At 39.6% G+C, this 20,080-nt stretch overlaps 1 protein-coding gene across 1 annotated transcript in view; it reads right to left on the bottom strand.

Annotated features, from left to right (window-relative positions):
* The window catches only part of ROBO2 (roundabout guidance receptor 2), a 428,736-nt gene that overhangs the window by 137,825 nt on the left and 270,831 nt on the right, over window positions 1-20,080 (bottom strand). Inside the window, exons 3-4 of the mRNA XM_084226210.1 lie at window positions 4,370-4,527; window positions 2,624-2,744 (exon numbers count right to left, since the gene is read on the bottom strand). Of these exons, the coding sequence (XP_084082336.1) occupies window positions 2,624-2,744; window positions 4,370-4,527 (279 nt within the window). The remainder of the gene's footprint in view (window positions 1-2,623; window positions 2,745-4,369; window positions 4,528-20,080) is intronic.

The raw sequence follows: 20,080 nt of genomic DNA, 5'->3' as shown, positions 1-20,080 counted from the left end.
TTTTACTGTTTTTAAACTCAGGAAAAGTGTAATCTTTCAGGCTAGGCTTCCATGCTGTTCCAATTGGGCCACCAGTTACCACACTTACTCAGTTTTTCCAGAGGCAATGCCTCAAGCTAAATTTACTGTACAGGGAGCCAGAGTTCTGTCACGAGTCACACGCAGAAGTTAACTTCAGGTATTACAGAAAAACTTGCAAAGCCAAAAGTAACAAGTAGATGGTTTCTGGAAAGGTTCAAGGGCTAGTATGAAACAGTTCCTTTTCCTACATAATATGTTTACTAAGGCTCCCTTCACACTGTGGAAAGGGTTTGGAAGGTTGATATTTGGGAAAGGAATGAAGACATGACTGATCAGCTAATTAATATACATCCCTTTCCAGAATCAGCACCAGCTATGGGCTTGCCAGTCCCCTATTAAAATTCTCCAAGTCACTCAGTCAAGATCTCCTTATTTTTATTGTGAAGTTCATTTTCAAATATGTCCAAAGCAGTTAAAGTTTGGCACATGGATTGCATTTGCAGTATTCCCATGTTCCTCAGACCTGTGAGTCATATTAGAGGAAGGCTGTGGACCTAACATACAATCCTGGTGGTTTTGCCTGTGTTCAGTGAAGCCAATTTGAACAGGCAGAGCCAATCTGATGTTTTCCACAGTCGTTGGATTTACTGTGAGTGCTTGGAGTGTTTGGACTGTCCAGTAGATACATTGCTTCCTGGAAACATCATGGATAATGCTCTCCAGGCACTGTGCACATCCTTGTGCACATCCTGCCTGGAGTTCAGGAATGGGATACAACTGCTGGATAGCACAGGCAATTGCCTTCTTTTGTACGGAGAGGACCAGAACTACCCTGGACACGATGTTACAGCGAGCCCAGTGCACCAGCACAGAGCTTCAGGGCCAGGAGGTGGCCAGGAAATGGGCACAGGCTAGCCAAACCACCCTGTGAGACAGCAGGTCGTAACCTGAGCACCTGCTTCCTGCATGCTATTCTTGCACAGCAAAAAGGAAGGTGGGGAGGTATCTGGGAATACCCAGATAGAAGGAAAAATGCAGATAGGAAGATACCGTGGTAGGGAATTTTAAATACAATTTTCTTCAGGTAGTCTAACATAATTAAGAAGGATTAAAATATCTAATTTCATTTATTGCTGATTTTGTTTGGTATTCACCAAATAGTTTTAGATTGTATTTTTCAAAGTTGATTGCTATGATTATACCCTGTAAAAAAATCAGAATATTGTAATTGGTTATGTATTATTTTACATATCAAGATGAACCTATTAAGTTTCATAGCTCTGCAGGATATGAAATTACATGCACATTTCAGTTTTCATTCCTACAGTTCAATGCTTTTTAACAAATTATTTTCTTAAGGATTTCTTAAGGCTTTGTAGTTTAGGACTGCAATCTGCTTGCTATCCACAGGGAGTATTACCAGAGATTAGCAGTACTTAAACTGATGAAGGAGATATGTCATGTCTCTTTTGCATCTGTATAAAGCTACAAGTCTAACAGATTGGCTGCAAAGGGCATAATAATTTGACAGAGATCCTTTCTCTGTTTTTTTTTTTTTTTTAATTTTGGCAAGGTTCTGCCTTTAAAAGCCACATGTTTCCATGAATCCACAACAAACCAATTGGGGTGGAAACCTTTTCACTTCAGAAAAGCTGGAAAGCAGCATATCCTCAGAAATCTGTGGATCTTGTCTAGCAAAAATCTTTCTATGCCTTTTGTGAATCATATAATATATAATATATATATTCTTTTTAAGGGGATAAACAAATGCTGAATTGCACATACATGCAAAAACTGGGATGGCAATGCGTGTGACTGGGTTTTTCAGTGCACCATATTAGGCAGAAGGTGAAAAACTCTGGAGCATGTGCTTCACAAAGGAGCTCAGGATTTCTATTGAACATCTCTCTGGGCTTACAAAGGGTCTGGTTTGGAATTCCAGTACTGTATCAAAGAGGTGTAGCAGGATGGAATATTAACACTATTTCTCTCTCTTTTGTCAGCACAGACACATTTTCCTTAGCAGCGAGGGGTTTTTCCTTATTGATCTTACTTTGTTTGCTCAGAACCTCTTGACTAATTCCTACAAACCCATGACTGTAGAATGTACCTCAGCATGATTTTGTGGCTTTGCTTCTTATCCAGCTGTTAGCAGGATGGATCCAGCTCTAGGTTGGGTTGTTCTTGCTCTGGACCCTAACCATGGGGCAAGTGCTCCTAACAACCAACTTCTTGCCTTGCCCACCAGGTCTAGAAGCTCTTTCACACGAAGCTTATTCATTTTTAATTCATTCAGCTGCACCAAAAATCTAAATGGCCATTCTGTGAGGGAGAGCATTGTCCTGCAATAACATCTCTGGTTATGCACATTACAGTGGACCTCCAATCACACTGAAACTATGTGCTTAGAAGGAAAATGTTGAGCCACCACAGCTCCATCATTATAAACAGCAGCTTTTAAAACCTGGTCTCCTTCTGAAACTGTGAAGTGCATCTTTAACAGTACTGCTGTGTTTTTGTACTCATGTTTTGAGGAGCCATCCAGGGTAATTCAGCCTACATATCTGCAGGGAAAAAGCAATAAAAGCAGGGGTGTCTTTACCAAAAACAGTCAGCTCCGCTGGGTCACTGTCGCGCTCCCCCACCATGTTGGTCCCCACACACGTGTACATTCCTGCATCACTTTTTCTGGTGTTGGAGATCATCAGCTTCCCACCACGGATCTGTTTCAAAACAAGGGACATAACTTCAGGTTAAATAAAATACAGGTAGCTTCAGGTAAACAAAATGCATCAGAAAAAATGCTACTTTCTCGGGCGACAAGTTCTACACCCAAGACATTCTAAACTTTTGTTTGTAAATATATGTATAGTTTTAAAATTATATGTGTATATATTTAAATATCTTTAAACTGTTCTATTTTTATCCCACTGACTAATTTCAATTTGCAACTAATTTCAACTGCGTTTGATCTTGTTCCTTTGGCTTTCATTAGATTCTTTACATTTCAAAGATTACATTTCTTGCTGTCTCTTGGCAGCACAGAGTACTTTTATTTCTTGCATGGCAATGTGTAAAGCACTCTTGACATCTCTTGAAAAAACAAGGCAATTTGACTTAGTTTTATTCAGATGATTTTATTTTACTGGTGTCTGAACAGTTTTCCTTGATCACTAATAAAGACAGATTTTCTCTTTTTGTTGAGGCAAATGGACTGAATCTGGCCCAAACTGGGAATTCACGTGACAGTTAATATTTTCTTGGCTATAAAGGGTGCTTACAGAGAGAAAGAAAAGGACAGATGAAAGGAATAAAGTAAAAATTTGTGGCTTGTGAAGTCACAGTGTCAAAGGTTAGACAATGGGGTGCTTCAAAATAAGCTGGAGATTTAACTAGAGAGTCATGAGAGTCAGGGAATGATAGTCAGTTCTCTGCCACTCCTTGCTCTTCTGCTCTTGAGTAGACCCTAGCACAGAGAGCCTGGTACACAAACAGCAACAGCTCAGATTCTTTGGCTTGGAATAATTCCTTAGGGATCCAGAGCCACTAAAAAGCTTCCTGGTAGTACTTCCATGTTGAATAAGGTCAGCACTGAATCATTCCATACAACATAAAACTTTATTGAAAAAATATTAATGGTGAAAAGCTAAGCATTTAAAAATTAGGAATGAAACATGTTCTCAACCCCTTAATTTATCCGATTTGCTTGCATGGACCATGATTTATCTCTAATCACTTGATAAGTTCAATATTTCTGCTGGATCCTTTTTCATTCAGTACAAGAAATGAACAGCCACAGAACTCAACCAGTGTTACTCATTTGCTCAACATTTATTCCTTTTCAGGAGCCGTAATTCTTTAGAGTATGACTTCAGCCTACATTTAGACACATCAAAATGACTGCAATACTATAAAGTTACTGGTATTATTCTAAAATGTTGGATTTTCTCCAAGGGATTATTTGTGCACTTCATAGATTTGACTGAATTTGCTTACAAACACCTCTCTGATACTCTCTGTTTGGAGAACTGAGGTGTAGAAAAGGTAAAACCAAAGACATCCACTAAGTCCTTCATCTAACTGAGCACCTTCTATGACTGAATCTCTAGCTCTACCTGACCTCCATCACACTGGATTTCCAAACCAACCCTCAAAGAAGCTCAAGCTGGAGAGCCAGACTAGAAGCAACAAACAGCCTGCCCCCCTCACTTGGGAAAGCTCAGAGAGGCAAACTGCCAAGAATAACAACAAATTTGTATGGGCAAGGCTGTAAAGCTGTGTTAAGTTCTGCTGTGCCCAGCTGTGGGCCCTGCACCCACGGATAAAGAACCAGCCGGGCTGCACTCACGCTGATGCGCTCCTCCCTGTCGTCGATGCGGACTTTGTCTTTCTTCCAGTAGATGGTGGGCTCGGGGTGCCCCCGCGGCGGCTGGCACTCCAGTATGGCAGGCTCCCCAGCTGCCACCACCACATCTGTCGGGTTCTGGCGGAAGTCATCCCGTAGCACTAGAGCAAGAAAGGAAGGAAAGGGGAAAGAAAATTAGCAGGGCTTTTGTTTTCCTTTTTTTTTTTTTTCTTTCCAGATAAGAACACTGCTCTGTATTTAAGTTAAAAAGATGTGTAGCACCCATTACTCCTCTTAACCTTGGCAGGATCTCTTCATCACTACAAAAGCAGTTCTGCGTGTTGGGTGTTGAGTTCTTTTCATGACAGAAAACAACCTGCTGAATATCTGCCTTGTCTGGCTCCCCAATTCCAGCACAAGGTAACAAAGGGACAGAACTAATGCTGAACTGCAGAGTTACACCTTGGCCAAGGGCATTGCCATTATTACTGTTACTATCGTATTTCTGGCATGCTAAAATGGTCACCAGTTCTGAAAGGTGTCAGAGAAATAAAACTGATAGTAATGTACTTCCAGCATATTTATTTCTTCCCTCTATATTTTTAGTTCTAATATTTTTGCCACCTTGACCAGCCCTATCCTACTACATTGAAAAGAAAGAACATTTAAATCACCAAGCTGTTTGAGAACTAAATTAGGCTACACAGACTGGCTTCTTATGTAAATCAAGCTGCTCTAAAGGATTAGGTCCAACTAGCTGGCTTCAGTGTGTTAGAATATCCACTTCATCCTTACTCTTCCGTGTGTGTCCTAGTCTCTAGGTTAATTGACATTCTTATAAACATAAAACTGAAAATAGCTCTAGATGAGCTACTGAAATAGAATTTAGGGCATTGCCCCTCCTTGAATTTCAGCTATGCATGGCTTTCATTACAGCTTTAAAACAGTTCTCGCCCTTAATGGAACCAGGGCCCTCTGAGAAATTAGAAAACACTGTATCCCAGTGAAGGGGCAAGTCAGGAAGAGTTCAGCAGAAATTGCTCAGTCTCATCTCATAAGGAGAGATAATTTACTGCTTTCAATGTTAATAAAACGTGCCCCATTTTAACATTTGGAACTGAATATTTTTCTCTTCTGTAATAAGCCAGAAGAAAAATATGATTAATACATACAAGAATTGGTCTCTGAATAGTCTGAGGTGAGTGGGCTGTATGTATCTGGCACCCGAAATGACATGGAGGTAACTTTTATTGTTCTCCATTTTGGGATACACAGGTAGATCCCAGAGGAAGGAGGGAATTAATTGGAAGTTAATTCCTTTTCTAACACACACACAAAAAAAGAATGACTATTTAGGTCTCGCTCTTGAAGCATAAAATAAAAGTGACAGGAGGCAGCTGGCAACAAATGCAGCTCTGGCAAGAACCTGTAGCCTTCTTAGGTGACACACCCAATAGACAACAAAAACCTCAATCCCCAAATATTTCTGAAAAATCCAAACCTTCTGATTCACAAGAATCAAATAGGCAGAAATGGAATTTATACTGCTTCAAGATCAAGTGGAAGAAGTAACTTGTGCAATGCAGAGCACAGAATTAGTATGATGAAGATCATGGGCTGCTGACTATTGGCAGTGCAACACTTTGGAAAGCCAAGAAAGTCAATATCCTGGGAATGTCAGGGAAAGAACCAGAAAAAAGTCTTAAAAAGTCACGTTTTTTAGGAAAGCAGCTTCATATGTCTGTGATCCCCATGATACACAGGAAGAAAATGTACTTCTAGATAATGCTATGCCAACATTTGTATAAATGGTAAATAGATAAAAATTAATTTCTGCTACTATTATTACACACAGAATAAATATTATTTTTATTGGCTTGTTTCTACACGTAATTACAGAACTTCAGTGCAAATCCATTAGTGGAAAAATCCCCATAAAAATCAGCAGATCCCATCACATAATGGCTTTATATTTCTGACTCCTAACAGCAGCATTAAGGAAAGCATTTTCCTTGAACATTTCACACTGCTGTTTGAACCTGACAAACACAGTTTCTTGCAGTGATACACAGCAAATTACATTAACTTTCTCTGAATCATCCCAGCAACTGTGTAAGGTTCCAATCAGCCTCAGAATATGAGGCTAAGAGGTGATTTGATTTTATCACATTCCTTTACCCCAAGCCGCACTGCAAAACTGGCTTGAATAGAAGACAAAATTGATGCTACAGGCTTTGCTTAATCTTGCTCTGTACCTCAGCACATACCTGAATCTTGAATAGGTATATCTCACCATTTCCATCTAAAGCATTCTGTGTTTTGGAGGAAAAAAAAAAGAGGTTGGAGAAAAAAGAAAGAGGGAAAAAATAAAGCAGTGACAGAAAAATAAAGATAAGAGAAAAACGCATGAAATATAAATTAAAGTGATAAAATAACTTGGCGAGGAAGAGGGGGAATACTAACTTTAGGGAAACAAAAAAAGAAACAGCCAGGTAAAAGAAGGGAAAAAGAAGAATAAAAGCAGAAAGAAAAACAAAGTAAAGAGTAACGAGCAAAGAGCACAGGCAGCCATTCCTGTGATTCACTATTTTAATGCAATCTAACAGCAATGAAATAAAGCACAGATGTTCATCTGATCGGCCCAGTCACCCCAGAACATCCAAATATCACCAGAAGAGAGAGGGAGCAGGGAAGAGAGGGGAGAGCACGAGTGGGTGAGCTTGGCTGTCCTCCTGGAGTGGCACAGGAAGCCACAGGAGGAAGAACCATCAGCTGGAAGTTGAGTTCACAAGTACTAGCACAGTCAATGGAAAAGCTGCAGCACGTCTTGGTGCACTCACCACACCTAATGGTACAACCATCTGTGAAAACAGAGCTGCAGAATATTCCTCAGCCAGTTATCCACAGTTGCTGGGTACTTCCAAGTAACTATTAGTGTGCCTGAGCAGACCACTCTCTCCCCACACAGGCAAAGGGCTTTTGTTCACCTGTTCATCCTCAGGGCCCTTTTGGCAGGGCACAAACACTAGTGTTTTAAAAATTCAACACAAGCAGCACAACGTTGCCACCGGCCTCCTCTTCCTCTTTCTTTCTTGGATGTTCTTGCCTTACTTTATTCTAATTTTGCAGACAGCTCCCTTGGTGCTTGCAGAGGTGTTTCTTTAGATTTTTGGGTGTTGCCTCACATTCTTTGCTGCGAGGGTGGCAAGGCCCAAAAAAGTTCTGGATGCCCCATCCCTGGAAATGTTCGAGGCCAGTCTGGGTGGAGCTCTGAGCAGCCTGGCCTAGGAAAGGCATCCCTGCCCACGGGGTACCTGATGATCTTTCAGACCCTTCCAAGCCAAACCTTTCTGCTCTTTTATGACTAAACAAGGGGTGCCAAAGGGGAGGACGGCCCCCACACTGCATGCCCGCCCTGGCACCGCACAGGGATGTACCCCAGGGGCTGCTCCCCAGCCCGGCCCGACACACAAACACCCTCACCTTTCAAAAGCCAAAGCCTTGCGAGGGCAAAAGCTTCCAGATGGCCGAGCCCCACTGTCTGGAGAGGCACCGAGGGACCGGAGAGCCGCAGAGAGCAGCCCGAGCGTGCACAGAGCCTGCCACGGCGCCGCGGACCAAAGGTAATTAAAGTTTGATCGGTCTGTGTGCCTCAAACAAGCTGATGCTGCTCAAAGAAGAGATGTCTGCGAGCGGTCTCGGCAGGCTTTAAGGCAAGCCAAGGCCCGCACGGCCATTCCCAGGTAGCCAGGAGGGGAAGCAGGGAAAGGGAGCACGTCCAGCAAGGGGATGAACGCAGGGAGCACGCACCTGCCAGAGCCAGGGATACGGAAAGGAGCAAAAGGAGCCCCCGCTCCCAAGGCAGCTGCTAGCCAGCACCTGCCAGCTTAGCCCAAATCCAGGCCTCGGTCAAACTGAGGCTCATAAACTCAGGGAATTACATGGAAACTGAATTAATTTCCTCAGCTGAGGTTCCAGCAATTTGTTTAAAGGAAGTGGAGATAAAGGCATGATGTTTATGGGGTGGGAGGGAAGGTGGCGGGGTCAGAATTATTCTAGGCTAGATATCCATGCCTTAATCCTTCTTTCCAGCTTTTAGGCCCTTAGAAAGAAAACATTTTTATAGGATTTACATTTACATGATGATTACAAATAACCATCTGTCTGCTTCCACTTTTTCAATCTGGTCCATGTCCCACGAGCCCCCAGCCTGTGGTCAGAGCAGCTAAGCTGGAAGGAAGAAGTGGATGCCCGTCAGGAGGCTTTGGGATAATTGCATTCTTCTCCCACCAGCGCTTGTCTCTGTACCTCCTCCCCCTCTGCGTGCATGGCGAACATCTGAAATTACCGGGGACAGGAGGGAGGGAAAGAGTATCTTTGTTGCCCTTTTCAATGAATTATAATGTCTTAAAACACAGCTACATCTGCTGTGCTGACTAGAGGGTATAAAGAGATATCGAGTAAATATTAATGCGCTTCTGTAACTCGGGTCCCGGCAGCTCGTCTCCCCCCTCCTGTCCTGTTTATCTCAGAATAATATTTTTGTCATATAAAGATTTTATACAGCCACCTCAGTGATGGTTTGGTCACCTGCCACACCACAGGTAGGTCTCCCCTGATCCAAGGCACTTCCCCACTGGCATCTTCCTAAATCCTCATCTCTCCACCACTGCTTTGGCACTTCCCCCCCTCTGACACATACTGATATGAACAATCGACATGAGTTATTAAGTCAAAAACTGCCCAGATGTCATGCAGTGGACAGATTAAAGGATTATTATACTTTAGGTAGCATATGGTGCAGGGAGGTATTTTAGATCTTGACTAATGTGTATGATCTGCTGAAATGGTCCCTGAGCAAGCCAGCGCTACCTGCTGAAACAGGGTGAAAGAAAAAAAATCCCAAGGGGTCACAGACAACTTCCCTCTTGAAGAATAATAATACACTTTGTTTGAAGATGCTGCTGCCTGACCTCTTTGTTTCAGCAACTGTCTCTGCCTCATTTTGTAAAAAAAATGTAACAAAACCACCCAACCTTGGCAATAGTCATAGGCAAGACTTTCAGGGAGTTCTTGAGCTCCCTCTGCATGTGCAGAGGAAAAAGCTGCAGCCAGGAAAGAGCTGCTACCTTTAAAAATATATATATTATAAGAAACTCTAAATTTTTTCCTCCTGTTTTTCCCATCCTTTGTCTATCTCCTGATACTGCCTAGCAGACACAAATGTAAGTTAATATACCATGACCAAATATGTTCAGTAAAATGAAGCCCCAAGTCCATGAGAATCATTTTCAGAGGTGTTAGGGTACTTTCAAAGAACCTAGCAGCTTCAACAATGTTTGATTAGTAGGATACCTAGAAATTAAAGTCATGATCAGCGCAGAGATATCTGCATCAAGAAACAAAAGGAGAATCTTCTTCCTTGCCAATTCAGCAACTTTCTTTGGCTTCATCTTTTTTTCTCACTCAGTATTTCATGTGCTTTCTCAGTACTTACAGCTCAGGGTAGCCTTGCAGGCCTCAGTAAAGACAAAAATATGGAGAAAACCCTGACACATCCTCTACAACTTTTAACTGTTCATATACACACATATAGACATACAAAAAATTACCATGAATGTAAAAGTGTTGCTTCTAAAGACAGAATATATTAAACCAGGTGAACAGAGAATAACAGTGTTGAGGTGGGTGAAGTGACAGTGACATTCCAAGTAAGAAGACATTCCACACAGTCAGTGGGAGATAGCTTTTTGCCTCTATTTCTGAAATTGCAGTCTGAGGTATACCCCAACTAGCTGACTGTACAAAGGTCAGGAAAGAAGATGGACTTTTTCCTTTCTTATTTACAGCACACACTGCCAGGAGTCAGACTTTGAAATCTTTCTAGCCCAGTTAAGGGCACTGCTGACCTGTTTTCCCTTTTTACAGAGGTAAACAAGTGATAGTTACTGCAGACTTAAGTTTATGATTTCTTTCTGATTTTTTAAAGGCTGCTATTTGGGCTGAATTAAGCATATGCAACACAGCCTGCATATACTTACTGCAAAATTTTATAATCTCGTTGCCTTTCTTATGATGCACTATGATCACTTGAATGCTATCTGACACCTCCATAATTTTTTTTTTCTGAAAGACTTTATATGACTACTAGATAGCATGAAGAGCAAAGAATTTTCTAATTTAGAACATAGCATATTTTTGTTTAAGCCTCCTGATTGAAAACAAAGTTCTATCACCTGTCTTCCTTGCAATGAATCCCCGGTAACCTTCTCCTTTTTTAAACTCCCACCTCCTTCCACCAGCAAATTCTGAATGCTGCAGTTAACAGTCAGCAATCTCATTACCCATCTGCTATAAATCTTCAAAAGCATCACTGTGTTTTGACAGTCAAGAAAGGCAAAGGGAAGCAATAAGCATAACCAAGTATTCTTTATGAATGCAAATATCTTGAAGACCACATTGAAGTAATTTCAGAAATCTAAAGCTATACAACGTAATACGTTGAAAAATTTTCTCTAGGATACAGAACAGATTTCTTTTTTCTTATTCTTAAAGCATAATCAGTCTTGATGAATGCACTGCACAGATTGCTAATGTGAACAAGAGGCACATTACTAGGAGTTTTATTTCACTGAAACTGAAAGCCCAACTACTTGCTTAAAGTTCAGAGACTTTCTAGAAGAACTGATACCATAATTATAGACAAGAAACTTTTAAAAAGTGCATGGTCTGCTGTAAGTCTTTAACAAGGATCAGACATGTAGCAGTTTAACTCAGATCTGAAGATAGCTTTTACATGATCTTTACTGTTAATGGACTACATATTCAGAAAATCATGGGCATTACATATGCAAATAAATGACTTACTTATTTTTTTACCAACTAATGTGAATATCAGATGTGGAAGCAAACACAACTAAAGGAAACACCACATGAAAATTGAATTGACACTTTTTCTGTCACTTTTATGCCAGAATGTCTTCTTTACAGCAGGAATATGGGACAAGTTTCACCAAAAGCACTAGAGACTCTTCAAATCCCATCAACGATGCTTCCCTCCCAACAATGCACTAGGGAGGATTGTGTTTAGGAAAAGTGGAAATCCTCCACAATGTCCTAGGCTACTGTTATAAAAAGGATATCTTGGACTTTGCCTGTTTGCCTTTGGTTGCCAACCAATGAAAAAGAAAAAAAAACTTAAAAGAATTATAAATACGTAAAAAATTTTCAAAAGCAATGTCATACAAAAAAACTCAGATGTTATTGATATACAAACAAAATTCTTGTGGGAGCTTTTCACCATGTGCTTGAGAAGAGCACACAAGAAACTGCACTTTACATTTTGGGCAGGTTTGTACAGGAGAAAGGTTCCCCAGAAAGGGCATTAGTGAGGTTCAGAAACTGTAGTATATTAACAGGCAGGTTTGCTGTTGTGAGTACAAAAGTTGCACTGCCAGGTACCTGTAGCACTTCATTAGCTCAACCTAATGAAAGCTACCTAGAGTTTGAGACAATGTTGACCAATTATTTCTGTTTCCAAACTGAAGTTGGTTCTCCTACAACCACTTTAATGCCATCAGTCCCCTGAGTTTCCCCTTTGAGCCCAGCCAAAACACCTAAAATGTACATGTGCCTCGGTGAAACAAAGGAATAAGAGCAGCTGAGAATCATGAAAATGAATACAAATGAATGAATATTTCTTGTATGAGAAATATAGAATGTTACATGCTTCATTTAGCCAATATAATACAGACTGCAATCTCAGAGCTCCACTGAAGTGTGAATAGCCTCTAATAAACTTCTTGTGTACACATGCACAACACATACACAACAGCTGGGATGCTTTCCTGTCTTGGCAGGGGGCACTGCCACATTACTGCTATACTTCAGACACATTAGGCAAAGCATCAAACAAAACAGGCCATTGCCCAACACAGGAATCCTCTTCCATCCATCCTCCATTTCCCCGTGCCCAACCATGGTCTCTATCTGTTAATTATAAGCTAAAAATCATTTATTAAATTTTTGGTGAATGGGATTTTTTTTTTTTTGTGCTGCTCCCTTCAGAAGTCAGGATTGGAAATGAGATATTTGAGCAGACATAGCAAGGCATGTATTCCTCAATAAGCTTTTGTGACTCCATCACTAGGGGCCCGTGCAGCCACACTTCATCAGACATGGAGCCTGAGATGCGTCCACAGCTGGTACACAACAGCAGTGGGAGCTGCCTGCTGCTTCTCAAATACTTCCCTTCCCATCCTGCAAACTGTCCCCATGTCAATTTTGGGGTGCTTGCCAGATGCCTTTTCAACAGGCTCCATAAGCCTGGCTGGCCTCATGTGCTCTGTCCCACAAACAAACATGTCATGGCACACAGGCTCAGCAGCAGCGTCTCCTTCTGGACCTGACCTTCAGTCATCAACCTTCTCAAAGGCTCAAGAGTTTCCACTTTTTATAGAATTTGTCCCAGCAAATACAGAATGGAAACTGGAAAAGCATAAAATGTGCTCGCATGGCTGTTACTGAGGCATGTCCAGTCGACATGTCCAGGCACCCCCTCTGAAAGAATTTAGAACAAAGCCCCACCTCCTACAATGCCTCTATCATTTATGTTTGCATCTTATTTTAATTCAATATTATTTTCATAATAGTCGTTAAATTAAAGAAGTAGGGATGCATGGCCTAGAGAAACTGTTCTTTAGAGCATCTAGTCTGTCATCCCTTAACACAATAAAAACTTTTTCTTCTTCCTATGTTAGGGTCATTTTTGAAGCTTTGCCATTGGATTCTTCCTTCAAAAAAAAGAATTTCAAATTATTTGAAATATAAGAATAGACCAAAAAAAAGTTAGAGAACATGTTTTCTGTATTACCTTGACAAATGCTAAAGAATTTCTGTCACTTGTTATTGTATCATTCTGCATAATAAATTTAAGTTTTCAGAGCTCTAAAAACAGAAGGAGCAATGTGATATGTAGAATCTATATTAAAGTGCTCTTAGGATGAAGTAATTTGAGTTCTGTCAACACATTACCAACTAGAAAATAATCCACAAACATCTAGATAAAACAGCAGTTTTCTATGATCTAAACATGAAAAGAAAGCCTCAGTTTTGAGATTTTATTCAAAACCAAGAAGAAACTAGTGCAATTTACCATTAACCTTTTGCAGTTTTGATCGATTCAAATAGCACAAGGAATTACTTCAATACAATATGAAATATAACTCAACTTTCCCACTTATTTTCAAAAGTAAAAAAGAATGTAGGAGTTCACATTTCCCTCATCATTATTCACTACGTGATGCAAGAGGAAAGAAAAGAAAAAAAAAATTAAAGAAGCAGGAGCAAAGACCAACTGTAATAGCCTGAAGCAACAATTTTGAAAGGGGAGCTTAAGCACCCAGAGAGGGACCAGAACCTGGATGTCCAGCTCCAGCCTCCAGTCACACTGTGCTGTGCTGAGACTCCAAACGACCTTCAGCTGAGGGGTTAGACTCAGACACACTGTTGGAAATACAGTAGCATAATAGTGAGGATTGCAGTAAATGTGAAACAATTTTTTTCTCTTTTTTTGAACTATTACCACTGTCCCAAAGTGCTACTTCATGTACAACAAAATTTACATAATAAAAAAACAATGACTACAAGAAAATAGAGTAATAAAATAATAAAGCCCCCACATACCACACATCCTTATAAACCCTTGGTGCTGAATATTCCTCTGGCAGTTCAGTACAAGAGAAAATCAGGGTAACAACAGATCTGCTGACTCCTTTAAAATAAAACTGACAAAGAGCACAACACGATAGAAAAGCAGCAACCTGAGATGTGCCTGTGAAACAGCCTTTAAGTTACTCAACAGCTGGAACAGCCCTTCCTATGAAGGGCTCACATTCCTCTGAAGGGTCTGAAAGACCTCTGTTAATCCCACTTTAGAATACAAAATCCATTTTACAATCTATCCTCTTCCTCTTACCTCCCTTCCAACTAGAAGCGTAACAAAGACTGTTCCAGCTCAGGCAATATTCCACAACTAAATGTTGAACAGGTTTAAACTGAAACCTCTCAGCACATTTAAGTCACTCGTTTCCCTCCTTAGCAGAGATTTTAACTAGACACACAGTACCTGGGTCTGCAGTTTCCACAAACCAGTTAGCCTGTGTACATTTATAGAGAAACTGTCATTCTTTGATTGCATTGGAAAGCAAGAGGCTATACCAACTAGATAAAATATTCAAGCACCATATGATAGGCAAAGCACAATATTGAAAGAGGCAGATTAGATTATTAGACTCGACAGGATTGGATGGAGGGAATTTTACCCTCCACCACAGTATTCACCTGGGATAGACTTTAGGCCAAATACTACAAACATTTCCTTCCATGCCAATTAGGAAAGGAAAAAAAAAAAATGCAAACTCCTGTTGCTGAGGATCTTTAACCCAAATCACTCTACTGACCCAGTTCACAGCCCAGATTCATAAACAACTGAGAGAATGACAAGCTATTACAAGCAGGGGAAATAAGTGGCCAGGAGAGAATAGTACTACTTAAAGCAGATTTTCCAGCAAGGAAAATATGTTGTTAAACTCCACAGTATGCATCCCCATATTTAGACTAAGGAATTTAGAATAAGGAATATATAAAATGCAATAGCTCATATAGCCAGTGAACGCTGTGGGATTTCTCCGAGATCAGGAGAACTGGAAACATTCTGTAGTTCACTTGTGCAGCTTCAATTATGGCAAATTGAATTAAACTCTCCCTCGAGGAAGACCTCTGTAGCTCTGCTCCTCCTTTTCTGAACAATTCCAGATGTAGGTGTAGAGCATTTTCAGTTTCTCTCTGAAGAATTCCACATGCCTGGCTGTGCTCACATCCATACAAAGAGGTGAGCTTTTGGGGGAGAAGACATGGGGCACTCAACAATGATCAGTCAATAGTTGGTACACTCTGATTTTACAACTTAATTCTGTTCATAGGGGCTTCCTTCCTTCCTTAGGAACAGACAGGTCAGCTGGAAACAACTCAGAAGAGGTGGAAACACTTCTGCTGCTGAAGAAATGGAAGTCTAGTGCTGTGTGACTCATATTCACACAGCCAGTGGCACTTGGTTTTCTTTCATATCCAGAATTTATTACCTGCTTTATAGCTCTTCTATGCTCTTCCTTTCACCTATTCAATCCAAGGCACTAATCAGGCTTCCTTTTCAAATGCCAGCAGTACCCTGACTTCTGTTGCAAGGAATCATCTTTCTAGTGAGGGTCTGCATGTTCACCTTAACATTTTGAAGCTCAGAGACCAGAACTGCCAGTCTTGGGACATACTTTTGGGTATGGCTCAAGCAGGAGTGACAGAACTCCTCCAGGTCGAATTGTTGGCCACAGTTCATGGCTTTTCTCCTTCAAGGAGACAGCTGGCTAGAATCTTCTTTCCCCCTCAAGTGCAGGGTTTAGGAGATCAGCTCCATTTTACTGTAACTCACCAAAGTTTTCAACACCCACAGAGGCTTCCCTCACTTCCCTAAAATGCTGTGACATCAAGAAATAATTTATTTATTTTAAAATAGAAGATCACAGAGCTATGCTATGAACAAGAGACTATACTAAATCAGCAAAACTGATACTGTGCTTAAGATTTTAAGATTTTCTTTTCCTGTTCTTTTCTAACCAAACATCTGGGGGCACTGAGCTACAACCCTCCCTCCTTTGTCAAATGGCTAAACAGAAATGCAAACTTTGGCAAAGCAGTAAATTCAATGTTAGCTGAAATTAGTGAACAGCAGCACTTTAAATCCACATCATGCAGGATCTCAACAACACCTGAATATACATTTGAATTTGAATGCAGCCAGCGTAGAGCTGTTCTGTGGGAATTTACCTGTGATTTCTGAGCATCCAGGAGCCTGGACTGCAGCCATTCATCACTGTTACAGTGGGCATGTCAAGAGCACTGGTAATTTGGATTCAAATCCCTACCAGTCCTTTTTAAAATAATAAATCCAAGACATTTATTCAGAACCTGCCTTCAGATCCTACTGGCAATAGTAAATCCATTAAACTTTGCTTTCACTGTTCATGATGTTTATAAAAATAGTAGGTGGAATTACAAACCAGCAATACAAAGCCTGGTATTTCTCCTCCTCAGATGTAATAATGAACTGGATAAGAACAAAGTTGACCCAGGGATTTCAATACAGAAACTTTCATTGGAAGCCTGAGCAGTAGTGTGCAAACCCATGTTTTTATGTCAATATAATAATGGCATTTCTACGCCTATTAATAACTATAGATCTACTGCTGAATTCATGGTTGAAGTCACATCATAAAAAGAGTTATATTTCTTCTTAAACTATATAATTAACTCTTAATGAACCCTTTCCTTTTCCCAGTAAATTCAATTTTGTCTAATCCTTGGGTTTATGGTAATGTTGAGCTCATTAAAATGTTACTTAAAACTCATTAAAATGCACACTGAGAGGTAACAGCTTCATTGCAGTAATATGTTGTAAAAGAAAAAAGAATGCTTTATTATCATTTAATTGTTTCCAAAACTGAATAAATTTGCATAGTGATGAGTTTCACAGGATATTTTCAGTAGTGCTCAATAATTAAGCAGCTCAGTAATTAAAAATGCATTTTCTAAAAATAATTTTATGTTCCTGCTTACTCCCTGTTGTTTTTTGCAATTGGGAGAAGTGTTCATGTTGACACAGTTTATAGAACTGAGAAACAGCGATACCTGAATTGACGTTAAAAAAAAAAGATAACAGTTAAAGCCCTTGGTAAATTCCTGTTTCGAAATAATAAAGTAAAATTGTCACCCATATATATTACAATTCAGACTTCCTAAGTCATTTTATATCCCACCAATCATTTTTTCAACACCAGGGAAAGCCAGGAATTATGCAGGGGCCTTTCAGTTGCAAAGCCTTACTCTCATTTTCATAATTTATTGCTACCATAGGTTTGCACATGATAGAATCCCCAAGCAGAGGTTGGCTGGGTCCTGGACTTGGCCAGGACTTGGCTAGTAATCAAATTCTGGCCAAAAGCATGCCTCAGAAATAGAATTTCCTGTCCTGTAATGGTGGATATTATTACAGTTAGGTATGTGGGTCATAGATCTCTACTAAAAACAAAAGTCCAATCATATTCATTGTAACTTTCTATTGGAATAAATTGCTATGCTGGTTTAGTAAAATTCAATGTGGTAATTCACAATAATGAGAGGAAATGCAGTGATGAAACAGTCAAAAGCTAGGGATAGAAGCTACATCTCGTTAACCACTAAGAGTGTCTGGGGTCCATTATTTGACATTAGGGTAGAAGATATTTTGCTAACTTTCATTTTAACTCCTGAAATTGATAGAAAAGCTGACACACCTTTCCAGGGTACATAGCCCAGACTGTTAGATGAGAAAAACACAACTTGGAAGCCTTGAGTCATTCAAGGAACTGTCTAATGCAACAACATTTAAGATGTCTTGAAGCATTAATTTAATGTCAATCACTGTTCTTTTCTATGGCTTTCAAATAATAATTCTACTTCTATAAAATAGATACTCTTTCTTTAATGTACAGATCTCACAATGCAATCAATATGTATTTTTCTGACTTGAGAAAGTTGATTAGCATGCCAAAGACACAATTAAACTTAAATACAGATGCAGCACGTTAGACACATTAGTGTAAGGGGAACAAAAGAGAAAAGTAGTCTGTAAGCTTTCAATCTCTATACCATTAGTAGGGAATAACAGCCTAGAACAAAAATAATCTAAAGAAAGAAAAAGTGAAGTACCAACCAGATTTAGCAATTTCAACAGCTGAAATGATCATAGGTAATAGCACAGCACTTCTATGGGACCATGCTGGAATGTACAAAATGCAAACCAGTTATCTGGCTAACCACAGATTTCCTGAGTGAGTCTGGACAATTAACTGATCTCAGATCCCAGATGCAGACAGATGATCAGACTCCTTTGGCTCCTTTTGCTGATTATTTAAATAGATCAGTCTCGTTGAGCTTTACAATCTCCTCTTTGTACTTTCTACAGTTCCTCACACAGTGGTCCAAATGACACTTCTATCCTGCCTAACTTAATAAAATTTATAAAAACAAATCCAGGACACTTTTTTTGGTGAGATATCAATATGTGGGCTGAAAACTGTTATTTAATACAATAAGTCAGGTCATATTTCTTAATTTTGCTTTTGATACTTCTTGATAAATGTAACTTTTCTGATGGAGATTACTATTTCTACACTAATTTACATCTCATGTTCTCGTTTGTTTCAAAAGAAAACTAATAGCACGTCTTTTCAGAGGAGTAAACAATCTCTCATTTTATCTTTATTGCACACACTAGCAGATAAGTTAAGTCATTTCTCCCAAACACTCAGCAAGATGGAAATAAATAATTCTGAAAATAAGTAACTGGCATAATAAGAATTAATGCTGAAAATCCTCTCTATTGTATTCTCTTCTATTAAGTAAAAATAAATGATATACCATAAATATAAACTGGAAGATAGATGGTACTCTGAAAATATTAAAAAAAAAAGAAATTACATATTTTATTTGCTAGTTTTTCTCAACATAAGCACTGTGTAAACTGAAAAATCAGCAACAAAGGTTGTTTAAAAAAACAAGTAAAAAATGTATTAAAGCCTCAGTTTTCAGTTGCTATAGATGGACAACTGGACAACTGGACAGCAGAAATATGTAGGTATAACTGATATTAATGCAAGATTTGTGAACTTTTTATTCAAACCTCATAAGCAGAAATTCTTATATTAATTTTATGAACACAGAAACAACCATTTTGTTTCAGAGCTGATACAATAATATTAAAAAGAGCAAAACAGAGAAACAGTTCTTTCTTGCTGCCTGAGTAATTTAGTTCACTGCATCCCTCTGCTGCTGTGGGATGGAGCTGGAGTGAGGTGAGATGAGATGTGCTCAGCAGCAGGACAGGATGGGAGCTTTAACACAAGTAATGTGCTCCTGGGAGCTCCAAGTGCCTGAAGAATTTCAACTAACCATTTCAGGTTATTTTTTAACTTGCAGCAAGGTAACTGCCAGAGACAAACAGTGTTTTGTTTTGTGTAGTGGTATGGTCCAGGGGTCATTCAAAGACATCAGATTTCTCTTTGTTAAAATACCCTATAAAGCATTCTTCTATAGCACTTCCTTGCTGGGGTTGTGCTGCATGTTGCTCTTTCCACACCCATGATGGCTTTTATCTAATGAAGTTATCTCAAAAGGACCACAGAACACCTTGTGGGTCATACAACAAAAATGGAAGACTTGAATGAGGATTTCAAAGTTTTGTTTCCACTTTTTCTCCATATCAAGACTAAAGACACTTGAGTCATACAACCTCCATGCTGATGAAAAAGATTCATTCAAAAACACTGGAAGTCCTTCCATTGCCTGCTTGGAATTAATCTCAATCATAATGATGGTTCCTAGAGTGGATCTATATCCTGACTCAGTTCAAGACTCAGATTTTTACTGTCTGTACTCAAAGAAAAACCTTTGACAACGAAAGCTGAACGGTATAATATCACATACTGTTAGAAAATCTATAAAGTAATAATGGAAAAAAGGAGAGAGGGGAGGGGAGGGGGCTCCCTCTAAAAAATAGCTAAACCCAAACAGCAGAAAGAATCACAAACTGGATCTCTTGCTATGAAAAACAAAACTAGCTTT

This window comes from Fringilla coelebs, assembly GCF_963513975.1.
Source record: "Fringilla coelebs genome assembly, chromosome: 2".
NCBI classification, from domain to species: Eukaryota; Metazoa; Chordata; class Aves; order Passeriformes; family Fringillidae; genus Fringilla; species Fringilla coelebs.
This window is presented reverse-complemented; position numbering and strand designations above follow the sequence as displayed.